The 22407-nt window shown below is 39.3% G+C and overlaps 1 protein-coding gene across 1 annotated transcript in view; it reads right to left on the reverse strand.

Moving 5' to 3' along the window:
• PASD1 (PAS domain containing repressor 1) overlaps positions 1–22407 on the reverse strand; it is a 58638-nt gene that overhangs the window by 24538 nt on the left and 11693 nt on the right. The window contains exon 4 of the mRNA XM_070289631.1: positions 825–891. Coding sequence (XP_070145732.1) covers positions 825–891 — 67 coding nt within the window. The remainder of the gene's footprint in view (positions 1–824; positions 892–22407) is intronic.

Raw genomic sequence — 22407 nt, forward strand, 5'->3', positions numbered from 1 at the left:
ATAACCTCTGATTTCAAAATGCATTCACAAGTCAAAAAGACTGAATGATGTCTGGCACAGAGGTTAGCTTAATTCTTTTTAAAGCTACTACAGGGACCATTCCAAGCATGGCTGTTACTGCTTCCAATAAGAAATAACTATAAAATGTCAACTATGGAATACCACTCATGTTCTATGTCCATATGGGATACTTCAAACTAAAAACCTTTATACATAGGTCAAGGGAGGCTGAAATTGTAACCCCCAAATATGACTTGTTGGCATAAGAGTTATTTTGAGCTGGTTATTTCTAAGAAACAGCAGGCAGAGGAGGAGCTCTGAAAACCAATAGAAGTTACCCTTTTGTAAGATACATTTATATTTATAAAGGAAATCTCCATTTATAAGTGTGTCTCCCTTTCTGCACCAGGTAGAAAAGGATGACTCTTAGTTTCTAGAAACTTATTAATGCAGAAGGCCAGGACTTAAATCTGCAGAAAAACTTAACCCTTGTTTACTGTATCCCCACTACTGACTACCCACTCCCATCACCTTCTTTTATCTTAGCTGAATATGGTATTCAAGGTGGTGGCTTGAGTCATTTCAGAGAGTTATTCAATATTATTGGGTCTCTCCCATGTATGTAAGAGATATATTAATATCCATTACTAAGCTTCCATTTGTCTTTCTCCTGTTAGTCCTGTCTTAATTACAGGTGCATCTTACCTGAGAACCTAGAAGGGTAGCAGGAAAATTCTTTTCTTCCCCCACCTTGGCCACACACATTAACTAAACAGTCAACCTTATGGAAATGAGGCATGACTCTATGTACTCAATGTACATACCTCTGCATCAACAATTTCAATTTCTGAGGAATCCATTCCAAAACATCTTATTTCCTCTTGAACACTCCTATAAATAGGTGAAAAGAGAGATGGTAAACACATCTCACTTGCCACTAAATTCTCTGTAATACAGTAAAAATGAGGTTCTGTTAAGAAAAACACCAAACACCCCACATGGCATCACTTGTGTTAAAACCCATGTTACTAAACCCAGATTTAATTCCTAACCTAACTGCAGTATCAGCCTTTACCAGCAGTGGAATCTTAATCAACCAGTTTGGAACTTCCTAGTCAGCACCAATTAGGTAATCTGTCACATGGCCCTTTCTATCCCCCAAAGGAAGAAGAATGTCCTGGCCCCAAAATAATCCTTTCTTTGATTTTGCTAGTAATTCCCTGGCCCCACTCCCCTTTCTATTAAAAAAACTTCCATTCTATATAACTCTTGGGATGCTGCCCAATTCATGAATCACCTCATAAAGTCAATTAGGTCTTCACATTTACTCAGTTAAATTTTGTTTTTTTAACAGTTCAAACAAGAAAAAAATCTCTTATTTTTATTTTTTTCTCTTTTTTCAGAAAAATTATTGATAATGCTTATAGGCAAGTTGGGAAATATAGAACAAAGTTACATATAGTTCTACCATATATTACAATTATTTTGAAGTAGGTAAATTAAGATTTTTAGTTGGAGTTTCAATATCAAACACTCAAAATTTAATTGAATGGATATATAGAAAAGTAGAAGGATATAGTAGACCTGAAAAGCACTGTAAACCAATTAATTCAACACAGTTAAGATTTATACCATTTTCACAAAAGAGTAGGATACAAATTCTTTTAAATCCCCATAGACTATAAACTAAGAGGCACTGGAACATATCCAGGGATGTAAAACTAGGTGGTCTAAAGGTATTGAAATCATAGAGTCTGTTCTCTTATCACTGTGGAATTATGTTAGAATTCAATATCAAAAGATATTTGAAAATAACCCACATATTTTCAAGTGCAATGTGACATTTGCCAAAAGAGATCTTTGACTTAGCCATTGAAAGCATCAATAAAGTTAAAAGACTGAAAAAACCACAGAGGGTGACTGCAGAGAAGAAAGCATTTAAGTGAGAAATTAGCATCAAAGATACTTTAAAAAACCCATGTATTTGGAAATTAAATGTCCACTTTTAAATGATGGGTGTATCTAAGAAGCCATAACAAGGAAAATTAGACCTGAAAATATAAAGAAATACTATTCATAAAAAAAGAAATTAACATATGATACACTAATATTAACTCTTATTTATTTAATACATAACATCGTCAATCTGTGAGGTGTCACTTTTCCTACAGAGAAAGGAGTTCTGCACCATATTTATAATAAAGTAAGTCATATTTATAATAAAGTAAGGCTTCATCAATACGTGAACCATGAACTTCCAGATGTACAAGCTGGTTTTAGAAAAGGCAGAAGAACCAGAGATCAAATTGCCAACATCCGCTGGATCATGGAAAAAGCAAGAGAGTTCCAGAAAAACATCTATTTCTGCTTTATTGACTATGCCAAAGCCTTTGACAGTGTGGATCACAATAAACTGTGGAAAATTCTGAAAGGGATGGGAATACCAGACCACCTGACCTGCCTCTTGAGAAATCTGTATGCAGGTCAGGAAGCAACAGTTAGAACTAGACATGGAACAACAGACTGGTTCCAAATAGGAAAAGGAGTATGTCAAGGCTGTATATTGTCACCCTGCTTATTTAACTTATATGTAGAGTACATCATGAGAAACACTGGACTGGAAGAAGCACAAACTGGAATCAAGATTGCTGGGAGAAATATCAATAACTTCAGATACGCAGATGACACCACCCTTATGGCAGAAAGTGAAGAGGAACTAAATAGCCTCTTGATGAAAGTGAAAGAGGAGAGTGAAAATTTGGCTTAAAGCGCAACATTCAGAAAACGAAGATCATGGCATCTAGTCCCATCACTTCATGGGAAATAGATGGGGAAACAGTGGAAACAGTGGCAGACTTTACTTTTCTGGGCTCCAAAATCACTGCAGATGGTGATTGCAGCCATGAAATTAAAAGACGCTTACTCTTTGGAAGGAAAGTTATGACCAACCTAGATAGCATATTCAAAAGCAGAGACATTATTTTGCCGAGTAAGGTCCGTCTAATCAAGGCTATGGTTTTCCCAGTGGTCATGTATGGATGTGAGAGTTGGACTGCTAAGAAAGCTGAGCACTGAAGAATTGATGCTTTTGAACTGTGGTGATGGAGAAGACTCTTGAGAGTCCCTTGGATTGCAGGGAGAGCCAACCAGTCCATTCTAAAGGAGATCAGTCCTGGGTATTCTTTAGAAGGAATGATGGTGAAGCTGAAACTCCAGTAATTTTGGCCACCTCATGCAAAGAGTTGACTCATTGGAAAAGACTCTAACGTTGGGAGGGATTGGGGGCAGGAGGAGAAGGGGACGACAGAGGACGAGATGGGTGAATGGCATCTCCGACTCGATGGATATGAGTCTGAGTCAACTCCGGGAGTTGGTGATGGACAGGGAGGCCTGGCATGCTGCGATTCATGGGGTAGCAAAGAGTCGGACATGACTGAGCGACTGAACTGAACTGAACTGAAGTCATCTGGACCAGCGTTGGAATGAAGTTTGCTGTAGGTCTTAGTGCCTCTTTTTGACAGTGGTAAGCAAAGCAAGATTAAAAAAAAAAAAAAAAAAAAAAAGAGCCAATGTGTATGAACAAATTTTCTTAAATTTAAGACATTACGAAAAAAAGTATTCAGGCCAAATTCAATTTTGTTTCCTATAATTAGAGAAACTCTTTATTCTCTGATAATTAACAATTAATTTCTGCCAAAATTAGAATTTTGATGCCCAGGGAAATAATGAAGCTTCATGGTACACTCAAGTCTAAATATCAGCTTACTTTTCATGCAGTAAATGGAAGATAAGAGAGAAAAAGAAAGTGGGAGAGACAGAGAGAGAGAGAAAGAAGAATCACGTCTCTCACTTTAAATCAAAAGCTAGAAATGATTAATCCTTGTGAGAAAGGCATGTCAAAAGCTAAGATTAGCTGAAAGCTAGACTTCTTGCATTAAACTGCTACCAAGTTGTGAATGCAAAAAAAAAAAAAAGTTCTTGAAGGAAATTAAAAGTGCTACTCCAGTGAACACACAATTGATAAGAAAGCAAAACAATATTATTGCAGATATGGAGAAAGTTTGAGTGGTCTAGAGAGACAAGCAAACCAGCCACAACATTCCCTAAAGCCAGAGCCTAATCCAGAGTTTAAAAACCCTGTTTATTTTAACTTACATACAGAGCACATCATGCGAAATGCAGGGCTGGATGAAACACAAACTAGAATCAAGATTAACAGGAGAAATATCAATAATCTCAGATATGCAGATGACACCACCCTTATGGCAGAAAGTGAAGAGGAACTCTTGCCTCTTGATGAAAGTGAAAGAGGAGAGTGAAAACCTGGCTTAAAACTCAACATTCAAAAATTGAAGATCATGGCATCCGACCCCATCATTTCATGGCAAATAGATGGGGAAAAAATGGAAACAATGACAGATTTTATTTTCTTGGGCTCCGAAAATCACTGCAGATGGTGACTGCAGCCATGAAATTAAAAGACGCTTACTCCTTGGAAGAAAAGCTATGACCAACCTGCTGCTGCTGCTCAGTCACTTCAGTCGTGTCCAACTCTGTGAGACCCCATAGACGGCAGCCCACCAGGCTCCCCAGTCCCTGGGATTCTCCAAGCAAGAACACTGGAGTGGGTTGCCATTTCCTTCTCCAATGCATGAAAGTAAAAAGTGAAACTGAAGTTGCTCAGTCGTGTCCAACTCTGTGCAACCCCATGGACTGCAGCCTACCAGGCCCTTCCATCCATGAGATTTTCCAGGCAAGAGTACTGGAGTAGGGTGCCATTGCCTTCTTCGATGACCAACCTAGACAGTATATTCAAAACCAGAGACATTACTTTGCCGACTAAGGTCCATCTAGTCAAAGCTATGGTTTTTCCAGTAGTCATGTATAGATGTGACAGTTGAACCATAAAGAAAGCTGAATGCTGAAGAATTGATGCTTTCGAACTGTGGTGTTGGAGAAGACTCTTGAGAGTCCCTTGGACTGCAAGGAGATCAAATCAGTCAATCCTAAAGGAAATCAGTCCTGAATATGCATTGGAAGGACGGATGCTGAAGCTGGAACTCCAATGCTTTGGTCATCTGATGTGAAGAACTGACTCACTGGAAAAGACTCTGATGCTGGGAAGGATTGAAAATGAAAGTTGCTCAGTCATGTCTGACTCTTTGCAACCCCATGGTCTATACAGTCCATGGAATTCTCCAGGCCAAACACTTCAGTGGGTAGTCTTTGCCTTCTCCAGAGGATCTTCCCAACCGAGGTCTCCCGCATTGCAGGTGGATTCTTTACCAGCTGAGCCACAAGGGAAGCCCAAAGATACTGGAGTGGGTAGTCTATCCCTTCCCCAGTGAATCTTCCCAATCCAGGAATCTAACCAGAGTCTCCTGCATTCCAGGCGGATTCTTAACCAACTTAGCTATCAGGGAAGCCCTGGGAAAGATTGAAGGCAGGAGGAGAAGTAGATGACAGAGGATTAGATGATTGGATGGCATCACCCACTCTATGGACATGAGTGAGAGCAAGCTCTGGGAATTGGTGATGGACAGGGAAGTCTTGTGTGTTGCAGTCCACAGGGTAGCAAAGAGTCACACACAACTGAGCAACTGAACTGAACTGAACTGAATCCAGAGCAAGGCTGTAGCTCTTCAATTCTATGAAGGCTGAGGGAGGCGAGGAAGCTGCAGAAGAAGAAAAGTCTGAAGCTGGCAAGGGTGGTCCATGAAGCTTAAGGAAAAAAGATCTACCCATAGCATCAAAATGCAAGGTGAAGCAGCAAGGACTGACATAGAAGCTGCTGCAAATTATCCAGAAGATGTAGCTAAGATCATTCATGAAGGTAGTTACACTAAACAACAGATATTCAGTGCAAATGAAACAGCCTTCTATTGGAAGAAGATGTCATCTAGGACTTCCATAGCTAGAGAAGAGAAGCTAGTGCCTGGCTTCAAAGCTTCAAAGGACAGGCTGACTCTTTTGTTAAGAGCTAATGCAGTTGGTGACTTCCAGTTGAAGCCAATGCTCACTTATGATTCTGAAAATCCTAGAGCCCTTAAGAACCATGCTAAATCTACTCTGCCTTTGGTCTATAAATGGAACAACAAAGCCTGGATGACAGCACATCCATTTATATGGTTTACAGAATATTTTAAGCCCACTCTAGAGACTTACTGCTCAGAAAAAAAATAATAAAAGATTCCTTTCCAAATATGACAACTCATCAACAAAACACCTGGTCACCCAAAAGCTCTGATGGAGATTGAGAGGAAATTAATGTTGCTTTCATGCCAGTTAACACATCACCCATTCTGCAGCCCACGAATCGAGGTGTCATTTCACCTTTGAAGTCTTATCTTTAAAGAAATACATTTCATAAGACTATATAATTGCCATAGATAGTGATTCTTCTGATGGATTTTGACAAAGTAAATCCACAACTCTCTAGAAAGAATTCACTATTCTATATGTCATTAAAAACATTTGTGATTCATGGGAAAGTTAACAGGAGTTTGGAAGAAATTTATTTCAACCTTCATGGATGACTTTGAGGGTTCAAGACCTCAGTGGAGGAAGGAACTACAGATGTGGTGGAAATAGCAAGAGAACTAGAATTAGAAGTGGAGCCTGAAGACGTCACTAAACTTCTGCAAACCCATGATAAGACTTTAATGGATGACGAGTTGCTTCTTATGCATACACAAAGAAAGTGGTTTCTTTGAGGTGGAATCTACACCTCATAGAGATGCTGTGAAGATTGTTGAAATGACAACAAAGGATTTAAAATATTACATCAACTGATAAAGCAGCAGCAGGGTTTGAGAGAGTTGACTCCAATTTTTATTTATTTATTTATTTATTTTTTAGTTTTTTATTTTTTAAATTTTAAAATCTTTAATTCTTACATGTGTTCCCAAACATAGAAGTTCTACTGTGGATAAAATGCTATCAAATAGCATTGCATGCTACAAAGAAATCATTTGTCAATCCACATGACAAGCTTCATTGCTTTTTTATTTTAAGAAATTTCCACGTCCACCCCAGCCTTCACCAACCACCATCTTCATCAATCAGTAGCCATCAACAGCAAGGTAAGACCCTCCACCAGCAAAAGATTACAACTTTCTGAAGGCTCAGAGAGTAGCTAGCATTTTTCTTTAGCAAGTAAGTATTTTTAAATTAAGGTATGTACATTCTTAGACATAGAGCTATTGCACACATAATAGACTACATCATAGTATAAACCTTTATATGCAGCACTGGGAAACAAAAAAATTATGAGATTCACTTTGCTGTGGTATTTGCTTTATTGCTGTGGTCTGGAACCAAACTGCAATATCTCAAAAATGTGCCTTTACAAAGCAAATAGAATAACTGGATTATTCTGCATGGTTTCAAAAAGTGAATACTGATCCAATGGAGAGAAAATTTCCATTTTATGTTTCACAGGATGCACGCAAAATGTCTATTTTACTTATTTATAATTGTAGAAAATTACGAAAAAATTTAAATGTATATTTTGGCAACAAAATAATATTTTATTTAGAAGGTATTGATTTAAATAGCAACTTAATGAGCTAATTGGGTCATTTGTATGTATGGTGGGGATACAAAATGTATAATATGCGTTTATCACTGCTTTGACTTTCAGCATTAAGTAACTTAGACCTAAACAGAGTTACTTCTACAGATAACCCTACATTATTTAAATATGTAAGTCCTAAAATATTTCTTGTTGTTGTTTACTCACTTAGTCATGTCCAACTCTTTGCAACCCCCATGGTCTGTAACCTGCCAGGCTCCTCTGTCCATGGGATATACTCCAAGCAAGAATACTGGAATGGGTTGCCATTCCCTTCTCTGGGAGATTTTCCTGACCCAGGGATAGAACCCAGGCTCCTGCATTGCAGGCAGATTCTTTACTGTCTGAGCTACCAGGGAAGCCCCACCCACTAACTACATAGTGGCTAAATTAAAATAAAAATGTAACAAAATTTAAAATTTAGTTTTTCAGTCACAGCTGGCACATTATAAGTGCTCCACTGCTCCATGTGGCTAGTGGCTACTGTATTAAACAGAACGGACTAAACAGCAACTCTGTCATCATAAAAGGTTCTGTGGAATAGTGTTATGTCAAAGGTTGTTGTGGGTGTTACTTGACAAGACACTAATCTTGTCAAGAAAACATTATGAGGCAATTAGGTTTTGCTTTAAATGTACTAGCTTGAATATTAAAAATAAAAAAGCAAAGCTTTCTAAATTCTTCCATGAACTTAACATTTCATGCTCTTCTATATGTCAATATATATGGCAAATATTTGCTTAAAACTAGAAAGTACAAATAAGTGATAAACATACATTGTCAATGAAAAGCACTGATGAGCCTTTCATACCTAACCAGTCTATGCAGGTATAAAATAGAGTCACATCTATCGCTCGTCTTTGGTTAGGAATAGATACAAATAGTCATTCGACTTCACTTTCGCTTTCCACTTTCACGCATTGGAGAAGGAAAGAGCAACCCACTCCAGTGTTCTTGCCTGGAGAATCCCAGGGACGGCAGAGCCTGGTGAGCTGCCGTCTATGGGGTCACACAGAGTTGGACACGACTGAAGTGACTGAGCAGCAGCAGCAGCAGCAGCAGCAGTCATTGGATCACCCAGGGAAAATCAAATAAAGGTAACAATTGACACTATTAAGTGCAGGCGGCTGCTACCAACCGGCGCACTAAACGTGGCGGAGAGGAGCTACCCTACATCGGAAGCAGGGGCAGAAGCCGGGAGGACCCCACGTCCGAAGGGCAGCGACCAAGGGGAGTTACCCCACATCCAAGGACAGGGACAGCGGCCGGGAGGAGCTATCCCACGATGAAGGTCAGGAAGGGTGGCAGTGAGGAGATACCCCTCATCCAAGGTAAGGAGCAGCAGCTGCGCTTTGCTGGAGCAGCTGTGAAGACATACTCCATGCCCAAGGTAAGAGAAACCCAAGTAGGATGGTAGGTGTTGCAAGAGGGCATCAGAGGGCAGACACATTGAAACCATAATCACAGAAAACTAGTCAATCTAATCACACTAGGACCACAGCCTTGTCTAACTCAATGAAACTAAGCCATGTCCACAGGGCAACCCAAGACAGGCAGGTCATGGTGGAGAGGTCTGACAGAATGTGGTCCACTGGAGAAGGGAATGGCAAACCACTTCAGTATTCTTGCTTTGAAAACCCCATGAACAGTATGAAAAGGCAAAATGCTAGGATACTGAAAGAGGAACTCCCCCGGTCAGTAGATGCCCAATATGCTACTGGAGATCAGTGGAGAAATAACTCCAGAAAGAATGAAGGGATGGAGCCAAAGTGAAAACAATACCCAGCTGTGGATGTGACTGGTGACAGAAGCAAGGTCCGATGCTATAAAGAGCAATATTGCATAGGAACCTGGAATGTCAGGTCCATGAATCAAGGCAAATTGGAAGGGGTCAAACAAGAGATGGCAAGAGTGAACATCGACATTCTAGGAATCGGCAAACTAAAATGGACTGGAATGGGTGAATTTAACTCAGATGACCATTATATCTACTACTGCAGGCAAGAATCCCTCAGAAGAAATGGAGTAGCCATTATAGTCAATAAAAGAGTCTGAAATGCAGTGCTTGGATGCAATCTCAAAAATGACAGAATGATCTCTGTTCATTTCCAAGGCAAACCATTCAATATCACAGTAATCCAAGTCTATGCCCCAACCAGGAACGCTGAAGAAGCTGAAGTCGAACGGTTTTATGAAGACCTACAAGACCTTTTAGAACTAACACCCAAAAAAGATGTCCTTTTCATTATAGGGGACTGGAATGTAAAAGTAGGAAGTCAGGAAACACCTGGAGTAACAGGCAAATTTGGCCTTGGAATGTGGAATGAAGCAGGGCAAAGACTAATAGAGTTTTGCCAAGAAAATGCACTGGTCAGAGCAAACACCCTCTTCCAACAACACAAGTAAGACTCTACACATGGACATCACCAGATAGTCAACACCGAAATCAGATTGCTTATATTCTTTGCAGCCAAAGATAGAGAAGCTCTATACAGTCAACAAAAACAAGACCAGGAGCTGACTGTGGCTCAGATCATGAACTCCTTATTACCAAATTCAGACTTAAATTGAAGAAAGTAGGGAAAACCGCTAGACCATTCAGGTATGACCTAAATCAAATTCCTTATGATTATGCAGTGGAAGTGAGAAATAGATTTAAGGGCCTGGATCTGATAGACAGAGAGCCTGATGAACTATGGAATGAGGTTCGTGACATTATACAGGAGACAGGGATCAAGACCATCCCCAAGAAAAAGAAATGCAAAAAAGCAAAATGGCTATCTGAGGAGGCCTTACAAATAGCTGTGAAAAGAAGAGAGGTGAAAAGCAAAGGAGAAAAGGAAAGATATAAGCATCTGAATGCAGAGTTCCAAAGAATAGCAAGAAGAGATAAGAAAGCCTTCTTCAGTGACCAATGCAAAGAAATAGAGGAAAACAACAGAATGGGAAAGAAAAGAGATCTCTTCAAGAAAATTACAGATATCAAGGGAACATTTCATGCAAAGATGGGCTCGATAAAGGACAGAAATGGTCTGTACCTAACAGAAGTAGAAGATATTAAGAAGAGGTGGCAAGAATACACAGAAGAACTATACAAAAAAGATCTTCACGACCCGGATAATCACAATGGTGTGATCACTCATCTAGAGCCAGACATCCTGGAATGTGAAGTCAAGTGGGCCTTAGAAAGCATCACTACGAACAAAGCTAGTGGAGGTGATGGAATGCCAGTTGAGCTATTTCAAATCCTGAAAGATGATGCTGTGGAAGTGCTGCACTCAATATGCCAGCAAAATTGGAAAACTCAGCAGTGGCCACACGACTGGAAAAGGTCAGTTTTCATTCCAATCCCAAAGAAAGGCAATGCCAAAGAATGCTCAAACTATTGCACAATTGCACTCATCTCACATGCTAGTAAAGTAATGCTCAAAATTCTCCAAGCCAGGCTTCAGCAATACGTGAACTGTGAACTTCCAGATGTTCAAGCTGGTTTTAGAAAAGGCAGAAGAACCAGAGATCAAATTGCCAACATCCGCTGGATCATGGAAAAAGCAAGAGAGTTCCAGAAAAACATCTATTTCTGCTTTATTGACTATGCCAAAGCCTTTAACTGTGTGGATCACAATAAACTGTGGAAAATTCTGAGAGAGATGGGAATACCAGACCACCTGACCTGCCTCTTAAAACACTTATATGCAGGTCAGGAAGCAACAGTTAGAACTGGACATGGAACAACAGACTAGTTCCAAATAGGAAAAGGAGTACCTCAAGGCTGTATATTGTCACCCTGCTTATTTAACTTCTATGCAGAGTACATCATGAGGAATGCTGGACTGGAAGAAACACAAGCTGGAATCAAGATTGCCGGGAGAAATATCAGTAACTTCAGATATGCAGATGACACCACCCTTATGGCAGAAAGTGGAGAGGAACTAAAAAGCCTCTTGATGAAAGTGAAAGAGGAAAGCGAAAAAGTTGGCTTAAAGCTCAACATTCAGAAAACGAAGATCATGGCATCTGGTCCCATCACTTCATGGCAAATAGATAGGGAAACAGTGGAAACAGTGGCAGACTTTAATTTTTTGGGCTCCAAAATCACTGCAGATGGTGATTGCAGCCATGAAATTAAAAAACGCTTACTCCTTGGAAGAAAAGTTATGACCAACCTAGAGAGCATATTCAAAAGCAGAGACATTACTTTGCTGACTAAGGTCCGTCTAGTCAAGGCTATGGTTTTCCCAGTGGTCATGTATGGATGTAAGAGTTTGACTGTGAAGTTGGCTGAGCACCAAAGAATTGATGCTTTTGAACTGTGGTGTTGGAGAAGACTCTTGAGAGTCCCTTGGACTGCAAGGAGATCCAACCAGTCCATTCTGAAGGAGATCAGCCCTGGGATTTCTTTGAAAGGAATGATGTTAAGCTGAAGCTCCAGTACTTTGGCCACCTCATGCGAAGAGTTGACTCATTGGAAAAGACTCTGATGCTGGGAGGGATTGGCGGCAGGAGGAGAAGGGACGACAGAGGATGAGATGGCTGGATGGCATCACTGACTCGATGGACGTGAGTCTGAGTGAACTCCGGGAGTTGGTGATGGACAGGGAGGCCTGGCATGCTGTGATTCATGGGTTCGCAAAGAGTTGGACACGACTGAGTGACTGAACTGAACTGAGATACAAATAGAACTTCCCTTTTCCAAATTATATCAGTTAATCCTTAAACAGAAAGAAAATGATTAAAGAACACTTTCCTAGCTGTATTTACAGGAAAAGAACACTTTCCAAATTTATGAAGAAAAGCACCTCTGTCTCATTATGTAAAATCTCAAAATGTTACTCCTAAATTGGGCTGTTAATGTTTTTTACTCTTTATTTTAAATCTTTCCCCAAGGTTTGATATTCATTGGTGAAGTAGTCAATACTGTTGAATCATTTTAATGGAAGGTTGTTCTTGGCTCAAAAACCCATCTACTTCTACTTGCTTCATAAATGAAACTGCAAGTATGAAAAAGAAGTCCAATGAAGACCATCCTTTCATATGTCAATGCAGCACAAACTAAGAAGTGTTCTGATCCATTGTGACACAGAGTCAGGAAACTGATGGCAGTAAAAATATAATCCTAAATGTCTCTGCTTGTTTAACTTAAAGCTGAGATGATCTATTCTGAAGCAATGGAAGAAAGGGAAACCAGATTTCCCTTCTAGCTTGCAGGTTGTGACCCAGGTTCAAGGAGTTAATTTTCAGGCTATTCTAACTAAAGAGGAAACCCACTACCACTTTGTGTCTGAAATGTAAAATCATGGGTCAAGTTGTAGGCATCCTTTTTCCCTTCAGGTCCAAGTACCTCTCAATCATCCCTAGCAACTGCATTGATACTAGCATTTCCAGACCTACCTCTCCCTAAGACTCCCTATGCACTTAACGGGCTCCTCAGGGGTCATGCCTGAAACAGCCTCCTACTTTCCCCAGTCCCCCCATTGTGCTTAGCACATCAGAGCTGCCATGGAAGATGGGCAGGATTTGGGGTTCACACACACTTGGGGTTTCAAACTTCAGCTCTGCCATTTCCTAGCTGCGGGACCTAGAGCAGCAAGTCTCTTAACTTCCCTGAGCCCTGATTTCCAAGCATTCACTTTATTTTCTTATTTTATGTGTTTTTATCATTTTCACTTTACAGATGAGGAAAATACAGCTCCATAAAGTGAATTATGTATAAGGTTTGTAAAATTAATAAACAGAAACGTCAATTAAATTGTCAGGAGACCAGGAGGGAGTGCTCTCATGGCCTGTGACAATACCAGAGCCCAATGGGAAGAAGAGAGTTCTCTTCTTTCCTGGCAAGGACTCAACTGGTCAACAAAAAGCCATGGACTCTGTTTACCTACCGTAGCCTTCCCCACTTCCTTTTCCCCTCTGTAAAAGCATTCTTCCCTTGCCGTGCAGGGACTTCTAAGTGGCTTATCATGGTTTCAGATTCTGAATTGCAATTCTCTACTGGTCCCAAAGAAATGAATTTTTGCTGAAAAAACATCTGGCAGTCTATTTGCAGGGACCAGAGAAGACTCCCAACAGCTCCAGGACTGGTGAGCAAATGCCTGTGGCACCCACAGAGTGCACAGTTGTTCATTGCTTTACTCACCAACCATGGAGTTTGAAGGTGTGTCTTTCTCCTGGATCTGGGCTCACATCCTCTTTACATTTGATGCTCTCCAGGAATTATTCAGGATCTATTTGAAGGTTTCCTTTTTCAGGTAAAGGCCTTGTTCTGCATGCAAGTATTCATTTGACACTGAAGTCTAATCTGGAGATCAGATTGCTTCAACCAAAGCTGGGTGAAAATGCTCCTGGCCCAATTCCAGAAGGAGCTGCTTCAAATAAAACTGTGCAGGTTCAGCCTTCAGCCTATTCCTTTGAAAGGGCTATCTTTCTGAGAGTGGCTTTTAAAAAACACCCTGGGGAACACAAGTACACCCATGGCTGATTCATGTGAATGTGTGGTGAAACCACAATATTGTAAAGTAATTAGCCTCCAATTAAAAGAAAAAGAAAAAAAAATAAAAACACCTTCAGCCCAGCTCCTCTAATACAAGATGTTTCCTCAAGATTGGCTGCAATTGGCTTGCAAGCTGTTTGAATTGAGCCATTTGTACTATAAGCTGTTTAAGCTGTTTGAAACATGTTCTTTACTCGAGAGGAAAAACCTCTAGGAAATGGGTCCCAGTTATCTAAGTATTTTGAGGGCAATTCACTGCTGATCCCAAATAAACTCATCTTTGCTGGAGAAACATCTGGCAGTCTATTTATTTTAGGTCAACATAAGGATATAGTCATTGAATATATTCAATAATATAGCCATTGCATATAATTAAAACCAACATATTTGTGTGAAAAAATACAAATTATTTGAATACGTAAAGGCCCAAACTATAGTCTGTGAGCCAAAATTGGCAGCAGCCTGTTTTCATATGAGGTAAGAATGATTTTTTACTTTATAAAAAAGCTGTAAAACAAAAACAGAGAATATACTATAGAGACTTTATGTAGTTTGTAAAGCCTAAAATATTTACTATCAGATCCCTTTCAGAAAAATGTTTTTAAACCTTTGGAATATATTCCATAAAAGTATTTCTTAAGACATGATTTTGATGAATCAATGAGTTTGGGTAAATTTTTTACATTGGTCATTCTATGGATTATTTTTGCATGAACTAATTTTTGGCAATTTGACCACTAGACAAATTGGCCATTTAGCCAAAAATTTTTTGAAGAACTTGTTTTTCATGAATTCACCTGGAGCTGGTCATGACTTCTCCCAAATGAAAGACTATGAATAAACAGACATATCACAATTTGAGAAAAACACAAGTAAGTGAAAGATTTCTTTCCCCCCAATGACTATGGAAGCCAGTGGAAAACAGAGTCCCATTAAAGAAGTCCTGTCTGGTCTCACCTGGGAAAGATCTTGATGGATCTGAAATTGTTAAAGGATTATAGTTTCCTGAGAACAAAGAGACAACAAATTCACCCTCCTTTTAAAAAATTTTAGCATTTGAATATAGAAACACTTTCTGAGTGGCTGCTTCCAGAAATATGTTTGGATTAAATGATCATTTTCAGTGTCAGAAAATTTTTCTTTCTTTTTTTGATGGGAAGGGCAAAATATGATATTTTATTCAGATATTCTGAATGGAAGAAGTACATTACCTGAATCTACGAGACTTCTCCAGTAAACAAATTCATACCACAGACTATTCTATATTAAAGACCCTGGCAGATTTTAGGTTCAAGCTCTGGCAAAAAAGGATATGCATTTTCTGACCCATTACTACAGGGTCAAAAAGAGTAGAACAGGAGAATGTCTGGGCTATGTATTTGTGTGTGTGTTGGGGGTGGGGGGCGGTGGGCATTGGGAGATAGGTGGAAAATGAAATAAGATGGCTTGAAAAATAATTGACTCTTCTCTCAGATTCTCTACTCTGAGCACCACATCCCTCACTGCTCCCTGGCCAAAGTGCAAAGAGGATAGGTGCCCATTAAAGGATGACATAGTGTCTACAAGTGAAATAACACCTTCCATTCTTCCTTCTCAAGACATGGACATGGATTCTAAGGGCTTTAAGAATTGTATTGTTTGTGTGGGCTGATATATATATAGTTATATAGAATATATAACTTCTTATATATTATAGAATAAGTAAGTTTACCCTTGGAAGAAAAGCTATGACCAACCTAGACAGCATATTAAAAAGCAGAGACATTATTTTACCCACAAAGGTCTGTCTAGTCAAAGCTATGGTTTCTCCAGTAGTCATGTATGGATGTGAGAGTTGGACCATTAAGAAACTTGAACACCAAAGAATTGATGCTTTTGGACTGTGGTGTTAGAGAAAACTCTTGAGAGTCCCTTGGACTGCAAGGAGATCCAACCAGTCCATCCTAAAGGAAATCAGTCCTGAATATTCATTGGAAGGACTGATGCTGAAGCTGAAGTTCCAATCTTTTGGCCACCTGATGGGAAGGACTGACTCGTTGGAAAAGACCCTGATGCTGGGAAAGACTGAAGGCAGGAGGAGAAGGGGATGACAGAGGATGACATGGCTGGATGGCATCACCAATGCAATGGACATGAGTTTCAGCAAGCCCTGCGAGTTGGTGATGAACAGGGAAGCCTGGTGTGCTGCAGTCCATGAGGTCGCAAAGAGTCGGGCATGACTGAGCAACTGAACTGAACTGAAATTCAGTCTATATAACTGAACTTATATAGAATAGTCCAGCTGATTTTATATATTAGAAAGTGAAGACATAAAACAAAATGTTGAGTTTTAACTATTTAAAATATGGGTCCTTTTAAAATTATCTGGTAGGTAATTACTTTTATCACATAGCTAAGAAAACTCAATCCCTGTTTTAGTTAATAGGCTTTCTTCCAAACACTACTGATACACAATTAAAAAGGAACAAACCTCCAATGCTCCAACCCTCCTATATTTTGATGTTTTACAAAGGATGGAATCCAAATGGGCAGGTTTCCAGCAAAGGCTTACTCCATCCATTTCATAGAAAACATCACTCTCTCAAGGGCCAGTCTGAACTTCTCTAATGTGTTTTTTTGATTACACCAGTTTTCCACAAACAGATCAAAAGAGGAAATACATCTAATGGCACTTGGTATTTCCTCACCAGAATGGAAAAACAAGAAATGCATAATATTCATAACACTTTGAAAGTACATACAAACCATCAACATGGTAAAAATCCTAGTCTGATGCCCCCTGTACCTTAAAGGGTAAGTAATCTATGGTGAAAAATGCTGTGATGTCAAAGAATAGAAAGAAAACAGACAAATGTCAATGAAACAAGAACCCTAATGCTATGAAAATATGGTAGACCATCAATCACCAAAAATTTTCTTTGCAAGGTTTTTATCATCTTGAAAAGAACACTGCTGTCATTGGCCTCTTCTGAACAGTGCAGAAATACTAAGTAAATAAGAAGGCACCTTTAGAATCTGATTAGTGTTCCGTGGTCTGCCCCTCTTTCAAATGTAGAGGAGACATATAGTGTTGGTTGGTGAGTCACTGGGACATGTCTGGAACCCAGCTTGGATGGCAGCTGCTAACACTAGACATTCATAGGCAGAATGAATGTCAAGGGTACACAGTTCTCCATCATATATTTATGGAAAATTCATTCCAGGAGAAATTCATAAATCAGACTAGAGACTATCCTAAGACCAACACTGTGTGGTAAGATATAGAGTTTGCTCTGTTTCCCACTAATAAATCCTTTTGGCCAAGCCTTACAGCAGAGGATAGAGGGTTCTACAGGGGTGCATCCATTCCTCAAGAGAACACAATATTTGAAAGACTAGAACTGACAGTTCAGATGTGTTTTTATCATTCATCTGCTACCATACTTACTTGCAGACACCATTACTTTCATATTATCAGACATGTGATGATCAAAATTTTTGATCTACTATCAAACGTTTCTTCTAGCTTGAAATAGTCTAAAAATTGTTTTATAAATTGAGGTTCATCACTCTTGAGTCAAAATGACTCCCTTGATGTAGCACTTCAAAGGAAGCAAACGCACACAACATTTCTACATCTCAGAGCAGAACCAACTTTTTTTCAATACAGCCAGTGGCTCCAGAGGGCCTGGCCTGGGTACATATGTTCATGATAAGGTTTTGCCTAATAGCCCATGTTTTATATGGCATTCCAATCTTCCTGCTTTAAAACTCACTCCCTCAGTCATTGTTTGAAGGTGACATCCTGTGTGTTTCTTCTGTCACTTTTATAGGACTAGTATTGAACCAGTTGTGGAAATGAGCAGAAACCATCAAGTCCCAGTATATATTAAAAGAAAAAACAACTTTTTATGTCTTTGTTGCTTATCAAATACTTAGGTTGCAGTCTAAGAATTGGTTGTATAGATATGAAATCTGACTTTAAATTTGGCCTTCTTTTCCTTTTTCATCCTGTAAATCAGACCCCTTAGCTCTTAGCAGCCAAGTGGACAGATGGCTTATCATACTCTTGTTTCCTAGAAATCAGAAAGTGAGTTAACTTGATGAGACTAGCTCTTCTCTGAACTGAAGGAGACACAAGCTGAATGCACTTTGGATACTTCTGTCTTGGAGCTTTAAATTCTCTGAAGAAGAACTAAATCAGTCCCCATGATGGGAAGGCACAGTGAAAGCAGAGAGCAAGATGGGAGAGCTGGTCCAACCTGGGTGGCAGGAAGGACTTTTGAGAGAAGGAATGACCTGGCTCCTAAACGGTGAAAAGGATGTGAGCAAACAAAGCATGGAAGGAAAAGACATGTTATCTGTGCAGAAAACAGGAACAGAAGTACAGTGAAAAGAGTCCGATGGCACTTCCATGGAATGAGGACTTCACTATGGTTTCTGGTTTACTTGTCCATCTCCATCCACTCTAGGCAGTAAGTTTTATGAGGGCAGGCACAGTGCTGGACATGGAGAATGCAGCCTCAGGGAGCATATAGTTTCATGGGGAATCCGCACAATGAACAGATAGCCCAAAGATAACTGTATTTTTTACAAACTGCAAAAAGCATGACAAAGTAAAAGAACAGGGGACCATGGGAAGAGAACTCAAAATGGACCTGGGAGAGCACCATGCCAAGCATGCGACAACACAGTTGAACAGTGTTTCAGGTTGAGGACATAAGTGTGCACACAAGCACTGCATTGGAAAAGAGCTTGGGGAATTCACAGAGGCCAGGAGGCCAGTGAGGCTGCAGCAGAATAGATAAGAAGGCATGCGACACAAAATGAGATGTGAGGACTAGACAGGCATGAGAGCAGAATACCTTACAGATAATACCTTACAGATAATACCTCAGATAATACAAAAGGACTGTGCATTTTCCTCTAAGAGCATGGGGAAATCACTGAAAACTTTTGAGCAGGAGATCATATTGATCATATTTCAACAAGTAGTTTTGGAACAACTGGAAATCCATATGGTAAAAAGTACGAACTTCAACTTAAAACGCACACTTTATAAAATAGGGACACAAAATGGATCACAGACCCAAATATAAAACAATAAAACTTTTGGGAAAAAAAGAAAATCTATGTGAACTTTGCTTTAGCAATGAATTCTTAGACATGGTGCCATGACAAGGCAGGATCCATCAAAGGAAAAAAATGGTAAAATCATCCTTCAAAACTAAAATCTTTTGTTGTGCAAAAGAACACTGTTATTAGAATGAGAAAAGAAACGACAGGCTAGAGAAAGTACTTGTAAATCACATATCTTACAAAAGACTTGTATCCAGAATATACAAAGAATTCTCAAAGCTCAATAATAAGAAATTAAACAACATAATTTTTAAAATAGGCAAAACATTTTAATATTCAAATGATGAAAAGATAGTCAACATCTTTAGTCATTAGTGAAATGCAAGGTTTTTTTTTTTCTTTCCCCTGGGCTACACTGTGCAGCATGTGGGATATTAATTCCCTGACCAGGGGACATGCATACAACGAAATGCAACCCAATACTATATAGTTATTGATGCAACAACTCAGATTAATCTCAAAGAAACTACACTGAGGGAAAGAAACCAGTCTTGAAAGATTATTTACTGTGTGACTATGTTTATATGACATTCTCAGGAAGATGAAACTATAGACATGCAGAATAAGTCAGTGGTTGACAGAGGTTAGAGGTGAGGTGAGATAGGACAGACTATAAAGGGATGCACAAGGAACTACTAGGGGGTGTGATGGAACTGGTCATTATCTTGACCATGACCATGGTTACACAAATAAATGAATGTGTTAAAAACCATAGAACTGTATACCAAGAGAAAACAAATCAATTTTGCTGTATAATTGAACAAATAAATGTGCTTAATAATTTAAAAATGAAACTATGTGTCCACAAACATACTTGTAAAAGAATGTTCATTGCAGTTTTCTTTATAGTAACTGCAAACTAGAAATGAAGGTTCATCGAAAGGAAAATGCCTAATGAATTGCGGTCTATCCATAGAAGAGAATACTCCACAGCAACAAAAGGGAATGAACTACTGAACCTGTGACATGATGCATCTCAGGGACATTTTGCTGAGTTTAAGAGGACAGACTCAACAGACTATAGATCATACGGTTCCATTTTTATGAAGTGCTAGTAAAGGAAACTTGAATCTACAGTGAAAAACATCACAACAGGGGTTGCCTCTAGGTGCAGGGATAACAGGAAAGGGTACAACATACCTATCCAGTGTTTTGAAAATATTCTGTCTTGACAGGAATGCGGGTCCCATGGGTCCATGCATTTGTCAAATATACTTAAGATCTGTGTCTTTCATTATGTGTACATTTCACCTTAAAATGTAAATATTAACTCATTTGAGGAGGTTTGCTTTTCACAATGACATGACTTGGCAACCCTACAGTTACTTTATGTGCATTCCAGACTTGAGCAATAAGTAAATATATGGAGGATAATGGGCCCAGGCCTCCCTGACTAGTGAGAAGAGTGTTGCAAAACTGGAAAGTGGGGGGACTGGAGTGAACCTTCTGGTGCTGGATTAAGATGGCAGTATCAGTATGAAGTCATGGTTTGGATTTTTGGATATACACCCATGCACAAAAGTACACATACATATAGATGGTTGGATATGGGAATAAATACAGATATAGATCTTTATGCCTATGTATATGTGTATTTGCTTCCCAGTTCAGAAGACACCTATACGTCAGTAACAGTGAGTACAAGTAGCACCCAGATCTCCGTTTATAAATAGCTGTGCTTAAGGAAAACAGGGCTCCCCTTTGACTAAGTCTTAGAAAACCAGCTGATTTTGTGGCTAAGGCAGAGAAAGCACAAAATGAACCTGGAATATCATACAGTGCCCGAAAGGAAGGAATGCTGCAAGATGCTGGGAAGCATCAAAAAGACACAGGAGCCAGATTGAAGGGGCTGTCACTGGTTGATGCGAGGACAATCAGACAATTATTGTCTGATTATTGATGTGAGGACAATTATTTATTTATTGAAATAACATTAGCAAAAGATTAAAATCCACTGGATGGAAAAATGAATAAATAAATAATGAATGAATGAATGAATGAAGCAAAGGGATGGGGCAAGAAAGAAAGAAGAAAAGGGGAAGAAAAGGGAGAAAACAGGAGGAGAGGGGAGGAGAGACCGGACAGAGGAAAGGAAGGGCAGCAACTGGATGGAGGGGGAAGAGAAGGAGACGATGATAAAGCAAATGGAGTAAAATGTGAACAGTTGTGAGTAAAGGAGGATGCCAAGATACAAATAAAAAGTTTTAAAGTTGAAAAAAATGTTTAATGGAGCTAACTCAAAAGAATATCCTGGAATTTTTTTTTTAAGTAAGGCACTAGGGGTTTAGGAGTAACATATACACACTGCTATATAGAATATAGATAACCAGGACTTCCCTGGCAGTCTAATAGTTAAGTCTCCATGCTTCCACTGCCAGGGACACGGATTTGATCCCTGATTGGGCAACTAAGATCCTGCATGCCATGCAGCATGGCAAATAAATAAATAAAACAGATAATCAACAGGGTCCTACTGTAGAGCACAGGGAACTCTACTCAATATGAATCTTAAAAAGAATGTAAGGCAAAAAGCATTAAGTCAAAAGAGAGTAGGATCCTGTCCCACTTATTCAGATGCCTAATACACAGCCTGACATCTTCATTACAGGATGACAAATGCAAACTACCAGGAAAAAAAATATTACATTCTCCCGGTGGCTCAGAGGTTAAAGCGTCTGCCTGGAATGCAGGAGACCCGGGTTCGATCCCTGGGTCAGGAAGATCCCCTGGAGAAGGAAATGGCAACCCACTCCAGTACTCTTGCCTGGAGAATCCCATGGAGGGAGGAGCCTGGTAGGCTACTAGTCCATGGGATCACAAAGAGTCGGACACGACTGAGAGACTTCACTTTCACTTTTCACTTTCATTATCTGAGTAGAACAAGCAGCTGCCAGCATATTTCTCCAGAACTACTTTTCATAGAGGCTGATACTCAAAAAATTCATCCCAGATTTTTGTAAACTTTGAAATGTATTAAACTTCTTTTCATTAGTGTCTAAACCTTCAGTGATTTCAAGGGTTGCTTCCATGGGTTTAGAGTGCAAAACTTACTTAGAGCTTTTCAAAAAATATTAACATGGAAATTGATCTTATCAATCATAAATCTAATAAGACAGTCAAATGATTTTATGCTTTTAGATGATCAAAATAATTAAGTCATGTAGCTAAAGATGGAAGGTGGTTTGGCTAGTAGTCACACAAACACTATGAAATCTAAAAACCAGAA

Source organism: Ovis canadensis, chromosome X (genome assembly GCF_042477335.2).
Source record: "Ovis canadensis isolate MfBH-ARS-UI-01 breed Bighorn chromosome X, ARS-UI_OviCan_v2, whole genome shotgun sequence".
NCBI lineage: Eukaryota > Metazoa > Chordata > Mammalia > Artiodactyla > Bovidae > Ovis > Ovis canadensis.